Source organism: Carcharhinus amblyrhynchos, unplaced genomic scaffold (assembly GCF_965287045.1).
Source record: "Carcharhinus amblyrhynchos unplaced genomic scaffold, sCarAmb.v2.hapA scaffold_39, whole genome shotgun sequence".
NCBI lineage: Eukaryota > Metazoa > Chordata > Chondrichthyes > Carcharhiniformes > Carcharhinidae > Carcharhinus > Carcharhinus amblyrhynchos.
The window spans coordinates 6,469,916-6,478,951 of record NW_027649780.1 but is presented as its reverse complement, the minus strand read 5'-3'; the positions used below and the strand labels follow the sequence as shown (position 1 = coordinate 6,478,951).

At 45.9% G+C, this 9,036-nt stretch overlaps 1 protein-coding gene across 1 annotated transcript; it reads left to right on the top strand.

Moving 5' to 3' along the window:
• Window positions 1-773: 773 nt before the first annotated feature.
• LOC145363568 (uncharacterized) lies at window positions 774-8,774 on the top strand. Its single transcript, XM_080218751.1, has 6 exons — window positions 774-943; window positions 2,103-3,156; window positions 4,589-4,591; window positions 5,794-6,043; window positions 6,792-6,815; window positions 7,050-8,774. Exons 1-6 carry the CDS (start codon window positions 774-776, stop codon window positions 8,354-8,356), a joined length of 2,808 nt encoding a protein of 935 aa, XP_080074877.1. The 3' UTR covers window positions 8,357-8,774.
• Window positions 8,775-9,036: the final 262 nt, after the last annotated feature.

Genomic DNA, 9,036 nt, shown 5'->3' with positions numbered 1-9,036 from the left:
AGAATCAGAGTGGGGGTAATGTGTTTCATGGACAGCGATGGGTGGGAATGAGTACAAAATAAACCCAGTAATTGTGAGAACATTAAAACAAAAAATCATAGCACCAAGTTGGAAAACAATACTTTGGCTCAATCTTTGATCAATTTTGTTTGATTCAATGTTTTGAGTGGCTTGTTGGATTGCTGGTTACTTTCTAACGGCAGTTCAGCAACATCATTAAACTCGGCTTCGGTGACTGCTGCATTTTTCCAGCGCCTTATGTTTTAATTTCAAGTGTAACCTTAATATCTGCTTAGTACATCAGCCAAATTATCTTTCTAGAGGTGAGTGTGTCTGAGAGGTATGCAACTGGAAAACATTTTCCATTCACCTCTTACATTGCTGCAGTATAGGTATAGGTCTCATTCTGCCAGCAGGGCCGTGGGATTAATTGGAAAGATCTTAAAGACAGTCCGACTGAGCAGGATGAACCAAATGGTTTCCATCTGTGATGTATCATTCCATGAAACAGAATATTCAGCATCAGGAGAAAGAAAGTGAAAGAAACCAATCTCTGTGGGATTTACCCAACCAGTATGAGCACCTTCAGAGGAGCAGAGAGAGAGGGAAACCAGTGGGAAAAGTTTTAAAAACTCGGGGTATTCCTACAGGAGAGCACTAGTTTAAAACAATTTTAGAAATAGAGAATGCAGCGCATAAATTCCTAGGAATGCATTTTTTAAACTTATTTGATCTTAATTGCACAAGATAATTTTCTATTATTGTCTTTGACAATGACGCCGTTAACTCCCAGGTACCCCTGCGGTTGTGAAAGTGCCCTAGTCATTCCATCGGAGCCCAGTGCGCAAGCGCAGTGCTGTATCTGGCGCGTGGTGTATCTGGAGCGTGCGCAGTGTCACTTTGCTTGGAGCCCTGCGAGTGCGGGAGCCGCTTTTTTCAGCGGGTAAGTCGGTGGGGCTGCGGGAGACTTGAAGCCGGGAGTCGGGGTGGGGAGGGAGCTATGGCTTCACAAACACTCGCTGTCGGCTGCAAGGCCGGAATCAGACCGTGCAGGTCCCGAGTTTACAGCTGTCAGGCTTTTATCCTGAAAAGAGGCCCCGGTTTTTGACCGCAGTGTTGTTTCAGGGGGAAGGAGAGCGCATGCGCAGATGTCGGTCCCAGGTCACATTGCGCGGGGCTTCAAGGGGCGGGTTCGGGACCTCGTCTTCAGAGGAACAATAGGTATCAGAGCGCATGCGCTGCTGTCGGTGTGGGTCACAGTGGGCGGGGTTTCAGGGGGCGGGTTCAGAACCTCGGTCTTCAGAGGGCGAATAGGTAGCAGGGCGCATGCGCTGCTATCCAAGAACATGGGAATAAGAACATCAGGAACAGGAGCCAGTCATTCGGCCCATCGAGCCTGCTGCATCATTCAATAAGATCATGTCTACTTTGCTACCCCCATCCTGTCCATACCCTTGACTTTCTTGTGGGTCAAAACCTCAGCTTTGAAGATATTCAATTTCCAATGTGGAATTGTCAGGGGAGGTGAATCCATGGAGAGATTGGGTTGCTAAATGGACACTAAATATACACAGGGAAGGAGCATTCTTTCACGAACTTGTATTTCCATTGATGCTTTAAATTTATTTTACGATTTTAAAATTTATTTTTCTGATTTGGGTGTCATGAACTAGATCAGCAGTCCATATTCCCCATCCCCAGTTATCTGTGAAGATGGTCTTGAACTGCTGTTTGGTAAGGGGATTACAGGATTTTCAGATCGTGATCTTGAAGGATTAGCAATATCTGTCTAAATCAATAATATTTTTTATTTCTATTGCATTTTTAACATTTCAAACCAGCACTTCACACTAAGGCACATAATGAGATATTAGGACAGGTGATCTGAAGTTGCCTGAAGAGTTTGGTTCTTCACCTCACGAACTCCCTCTCTCTCCCTCAACCACTGACTTGTGTCTTCCCTGAAGGAGACAATCCAACAGCTTTCATGGTCACTTTTTCCTGGTGCCGGCCCCACAGATTACCAGATTTATTCAGTTCAGTTTCACAATCTGCCTTTGTATTTTTGTGGTTTTACTCTCACTCCCTTTTTTCAATTTCAGGAAACTGAAACCAAACATCACATCAGCTTTAACAGAGCCACCCAATTTATCGCTATCTGAATATCATCATCGCATTGTGACCATGGAAGAAAAAAGCTCCGTTCACAGCAGAGAGGAACTGTACATATGCTCTGGGTGTGGACAAGCCTTCAATTTTACCTCCAACCTGGAGAGACACAAGGACACGTGCAGCATGGTGACATCCTGGAATTGTGAGGACTGTGAGAAGGGATTCAATTATTCTGTTAAACTGGAAACTCAGCAGCACATTCAGACTGGAAATAGGTCATTTATCTGCGCTGAGTGTGGGAAGGGATTTACTCGATCATCCCATCTGCTTAGACACCAGGGTGTTCACACTGGGGAGAGGCCGTTCACCTGCTCCATATGTGGGAAAAGATTCAGTCGATCAGGTCACCTCATGGATCACCAACGAGTTCACACTGAGGAGAGACCATTTCAGTGCCCACACTGTGGGAAGTGCTATAAAAGTTTTGGGGAATTGATGCGTCATCAAATTGTTCACACTGACAAGAAACCGTTCATGTGCCCTCACTGTGGGACTCGGTTCAAGCGATCATCTGACCTCACTGAACACCAGCGAATTCACACTGGGGAGAGGCCGTTCGTCTGTGTGGAGTGTGGGAAAGGATTCACGAAGTCATCCAGATTACTGAGACACCAGCGAGTTCACACTGATGAAAGGCCATTCAGATGCTCTCACTGTGGGTCTGGGTTCAAGCGATCATCTGACCTCACTGAACACCAGCGAATTCACACTGGGGAGAGACCATTCATTTGCATGGAGTGTGGGCAAGGATTCGTTAAATCATCCAGCTTGCTGACACACCAGCGAGTTTACCATGAGGAGAGACCATTCGTCTGCTCAGTGTGTGGGAAGGGATTTACCCAGTCATTCAGCATGCTGAGACACCAGCGAGTTCACACTAGGGTGAATCTGTTCACCTGGCCTGTGTGGGGGAATGAATTCACTTGTTCATTCCAACAGTCTGTTCACACTGAGGAAATGACCTGTGTTCCACCAACAGATTCACACTGACCAGGTACTCTTCAGGTGCTCTCATTATGGAACAAGTTCAGGAAATCACCTGAACTCACTGTACAACAGGATTTCACACTGGGAAGAAGGCATTAACCTGCACACTGTGTGATAGGATTAGTTGATTGAACTAAGTTGTTCAGATACCTGCAAGTTCATGAGTAAATATAGCAACATCCTGTGCAGAGAGAGATAAGAAAGAAGAAAGACCTCCTTTTTATAGTAACTTGTCAGATGTGGGCCATCCCTAATTACCCTGAAATGGATTGCTAGGCCTGCCTTGGGCCTGGCCAAACATGCCATCAACAGGGTCAAGCAGTGGGGTGACCACAGGAGTTGTCCAAGTTGATTGTCTACACCTCTACATTCACAGCCTAGTATCCTGACAGAGGGAGCATGTGGTGTCTATTGGCACTGTCAAGGTTTTCCGTGCTCATTGGGCGCCGTGGGGCCTGGGGTGCCTTATCAACCCTTTTAATCACATTTTATTTAGACCATAAGACATAAGAACAGAAGACCACTCGGCCCATCAAGTCTGCTCTGCCATTCAATCATGGCTGATATTTTTCTCATCCCCATTCTCCTGCCTTTTCCCCATACCCCTGATCCCCTTATCAATCAAGAACGTATTTACCTCTGCCTTAACGATACCCAATGACCTGGCCTCCACAGCCTTCTGCGGCAAAGAGTTCCACAGTTTCACCACTCTCTGGTTGAAGAAATTCCTCCTCATTTTATTTTAAAGTACCGTCTCTTTAGTCTGAGGTTGTGCCGTCTGGTTCTAGTTTTTCCTACTAGCGGAAATGTTCTTTCCACGTCCACTCAATCCAGGCCTCGCAGTGTCCTGTAAATTTCAATAAGATACTCCCTCATCCTTCTAAACTCCAACGAGTACAAACCCAGAGTCTCAAATGTTCCTCATGAAAAGCTCTTCATTCCAGGGATCATTCCTGTGAACTTCCTGCAGACCCTTTCCAAGGCCAGCACATCACTGCTTAGATCCAGGGCCCAAAACAGCTCACAATACTCCAAATAGGGTCTGCCAGAGCCTTATACAGCCTCAGAAGTACATCCCTACTCCTGTATTCTAGCCCTCTCGACATGAATACTAACATTGCATTTGCCTTCCTAACTGCCGGCTGAACCTGCACGTTAACCTTAAGAGAATCTTGAACGAGGACTTACAAGTCCCTTTGTACTTCTGATTTTCTAAGCATTTCCCCATTTAGAAATTTGTCTATGCTTCCATTCCTCCTTCCAAAGTGCATATCCTCACATTTTCCCACATTGTATTCCATCTGTCACTTTTTTGCCCACTCTCCTAGTCTGTCCAAGTCCTTCTGCAGCCGCCCTGCTTCCTCAATACTATCTGCGTCTCTACGTATCTTTCTGATGTTTTAAGTTTCATTTGTTTTTTTTGTTTAAGCCGGTATGCCTTTAAGGGGCTGCCCCTTCATTTTTCCCCCCAATTTATTTAATTAATTATGTTTTTCCCGGCAATAGAGAAAAACACAGTGATTTGTAAATCACATCCAGGACAGAAACATGCTTTGGGGTCTGTTTCTGTGATGTTCGTAGCATTCCTACAGATCAGGTTAGTAAACTCCAGCCCAGTTATAGTGATTGATATTCTGGATATAAGTCAAGTAAATAAGGTTTTTGTTAAACACACAAGTGGGCTGAGTGTTTTTATTATCTCTGACACCAGTCAGGGAAAGATTTACATGTCAGTCAGTTCCAATTGAAAGGCTCTCCCTCTCCTCCACCCTGCCAACAAGTGTGAGAACTCATGGAGTTTCTTTGTCACTAAGATTGAGGCAATCCGATCAGCTGCTTCCCTCCCTTCCACAGGCCCAAATTGTCTCTGACGTTTTCTCCCACACAAATCAAAAGCCCTCGATTTCTCTAGTTTCTCTGCAATCTGGGTCTGTGCAAATCAGTGATCACTGCATATTATGGAGGACGTGAGGCTCCTCGAGAGATTGCAGAAGAGATTTACCAGACTAGTTCCAGGGATTAAAGTTACAACGTTAGGCTAGAGAATATGGGGTTGGAGTAAGGTAGATTAAGGGCAGTTTAGAAGAATGAAAGGAAATCTAATTGAGGTATTTAAATTGTTAAAAGGGATTAACAGGTTAGACATGGAGAGGGTGTTTCCCCTTGTTAAACATTTTACAATGAGAGGCCATAGTTTTAGGTTAAGGGGTGGCAGATTTAAATAGAAGTAAGGAGGAATTACTTTGCTCAGAATCGCCAACCTGTGTAATTCTCTACCCCAAAGCGCAGTGGAGACTGAAACAAGTTTATCTAATGGTGCAGCAGGATCGAGGGGCTGAACTGCCCATTCCAGCTCCAAGTTCTGAATGAAGCGTTGCCCTCCACAAAGATGGCGTTCGCGAATGCGTTGGCTGATGTTGCCCCTAATAAATATGGCGTCCGTTAAGAGGCGCCGACTATGAGAAGCTGAAGCCACGTTCATTATAAATGGATCCGCACGTTTGTTTTGGGGGCTTGCTGTTTACAGAACGCGTTTAAGAAAACTCCCGACTGATTCTTCATACTCTCCACATGAAAAATCTCACCTGATATTCTGCATTGCCATTACTCATAATGCGCATGCTTCAGTTGCAGGCTGGCTCCGCCCCTCATTCACTCCGATTGGTTGGAGGACCAGCCGCTCCCGCTCGGCCCTCCAGCCTCGCCTCTCATTCGCTGCGATTGGTTGGAGGACTAGCCGCCTCCACTTGGTCCTCCAGCCCCGCCCCCACTTCCTATTGGTCCCGGAACCGCCGTCAATCAGTCCCCGGGCATTGTGATGTGGAGCATGCGCAGTGTCATTGCTGTCCTTGGCGCTTGTTTGTCCCGGAGAAGCGGAGTCAGCGTTCGGCGGTGGCTGGGAGGGTCTGGAAACACTTTGTGGATCCGCAAACCCTTCAGAATCATTGTCAGCTCCCTGGTTTGCAGCTGCGGGACTTCTCCCTCCCTCCCTCCCGGGAACAGGCCCAGGTTAACGGCCTCATCCTGGCTCAGCCACTGGAGGATGGTTCACATCAGAGGATGGGGGAGGGGACAATAAATAAGAGGTTACACTTTGGCCTCAAATCAATGAGGACTCTGATCTCTGGGAAGGAAGGAAACCCTGGGAGGTGGGCGGGGAGGATTCACAAATACCCGCTGGAGGCTCCAACACCCCCAATAAGACCCAATGGTTTTATTGTCAGTCTGCAGACAGGAGCTGGAGAACTGAACCCAGACGGAAGTCTCACAACACCAGGTTAAAGTCCAACAGGTTTATTGGTAGCAAAAGCCATTAGCTTTCAGAGCGCTCGCTGCTCCTTCCTCAGGTGAGTGGGATTTCAGTTCACAAACATGGCATACAAAGACACAAACTCAATTTACAAAATAATGAACTGAACCCAGACAGAGGAGAGGGAGGGAGAAAACTGGGAGTGGAGGAAAGAAATTGTGGAGATGGTGAGATAGATTTGGATTTCAGTCCAGGGAGGAGGGGATTTACAGATTTAGGGGGCGATGAGAGAGGAAAAAAATGTTCCGGAGAAATGAGAATCGTCTATTCAGAGTTTCTATCCTGGACTGAAAGTGATGACTTTTGTAAACTGTTTTTACAGGGTATTCTGAAGATGGATTTACAGGTGTGAAACTCAAAGCAAACTTCACATCAAGATCTGTTTCAGTGATTTAATTCATTGGAAACTGAATATCATCAGACTTTGTCTGCAGAAGGAGAAATGTTTGTTCTGTTTGTGGGTGAAGATTTCAAACATCAATGTGACTGAAAAAGCGCCAAGACACACACCTGAGAGTTTCTGTTGTGCTGAATATGGAAAGACCTTCAACCAGGCTGGAAAAACCCACATGATTCTCAGTGAGTCGTGACCCGAACGTTCTGTGCAAACAAGGCATCAACTCATTATCCAACCTGGAGTCACACGAGGACACCCGCTCCACAGAGAAACCATTGAAATGTGGGGACTGTGGGAAGGGATTCAATTACCCATCCGAATTGGATATCCATCGCCGCTTTCACACTGGAGAGAGGCCATTTACCTGCTCTGAGTGCGGGAAAGGATTTGCTTACTCATCCAGCCTCTATACACACCGGCGAGTCCACACTGGTGAGAGGCCATTCACCTGCCTTGAATGTGGGAAGGGATGTCATGCTTTATCAAGCCTCCTAATTCACCGACAGGTTCACTCTGATCAGAGACCGTTTCAATGTTCTGATTGTGAGAAAAGTTTTAAAAGCACAAAGGACCTCCTGAGACACGAGCGCATTCACATGGTGGTGAGACCATTCACCTGCTCAGTGTGTGGGAAGGGATTCACTCAGTCAGCCCACCTTCAGACACACCAACTTGTTCACACTGAACAGAGACCGTTTCAGTGTTCTGACTGTGAGAAGAGATTTAAAAGTAAAAATGATTTACAAGTCCATCAGCGCACTCACACTGGGGAGAAGCCATTCTCCTGCTCCGTGTGTGAGAGGAGATTCGGACGTTTATCCCAGCTGCAAACACACCAGCGAGTTCACTCTGATAAGAGACCATTTCAGTGTTCTGACTGTGAGAAGAGCTTTAAAAGTAAACCGGATTTGGTGACACACCAGCGAGTTCACACTGGGGAGAAACCGTTCACCTGCTCGGTGTGTGGGATGGGATTCACCCATTCATCCCACCGTCTGAGACACCAGCGAGTTCACACCGGGGAGAAACCATTCATTTGCTGTGTGTGTGGGAAGGGATTCACTGATTCAGCCCACCTTCTGATACACGAGCGAATTCACACTGGGGAGAAACCCTTCACTTGCTCCACGTGTGGGAAGGGATTCACTCAGCCACCCCAGCTCATTGCACATCAACTGGTCCACACTGATCAGAGACCTTTTAAATGTTCAGAGTGTGAGAAGAGTTTTAAAAGCACTAAGGACCTGCTGAGACATCAGCAAATTCACACTGGAGAGAGATCGTTCACCTGCTCCATGTGTGGGAAAAGCTTCACTCAGTCATCCCACCTGCTGAGACACCAGCAGGTTCACACAGGAGAGAGATCGTTCACCTGCTCCGTATGTGGGAAGAGATTTGCTCGGTCAGCCAATCTGCTGAGACACCAGCGAGTTCACAAGTCACTGCAGGGGTTGGATTCTGCTGTTGCTGCGAACTCCATGCAGGACTGAATCATGTTCATTTATTTATTATCTATCTATCATTAAAGTAACGAATAAATAAATAATCTCATGCAGAACTAAATCATTCTTCTATTAAGGAAGCTGGGGGATAGGACACATAGATAATCTCCATGCAATCAGCCAGAGTCAATATGGTTTTGTGCAAGGGAAATCATGTTTAATTAATTTACTGGATTTCTTTGAGGAAGTAACAAGCAATGTGGATAAAGTGGAACCTGTGGATGTGATGCATTTAGATTTCCAGAAGGCATTTGACAAAGTGCCACATCAAAATTTACACAGAAAATAAGAACTTGTAGCATAAAGCATGACATATTAGCATTCCATCCATGTCAATTCTTTATATTAGCATGGATAAAAGTTTGATTAGCTAATAGGAAACAGAGACGAGAGAGAAACATGTCCTTTTTGGATGGCAAGGTGTAGCCTGTGAGATGCCACAGGGATCAGTGCGGGGGCCTCAACTATTGACAAGCTATTTTCATGATGTGGATGACAGGATTAAAATCTGTAGATAACACAAAGGTAGGTGGAAAAGTGAGAAGTAAATGACCATAACAAGCCTGCAAAGCGACATGGAAAGGTTAAGTGAGTGGGCAAAATGTTGGCAGCTGGAACAAGATTTTTGGATAATGTGAACTTGTCCACTTTGACAGGTAGGATGGAAA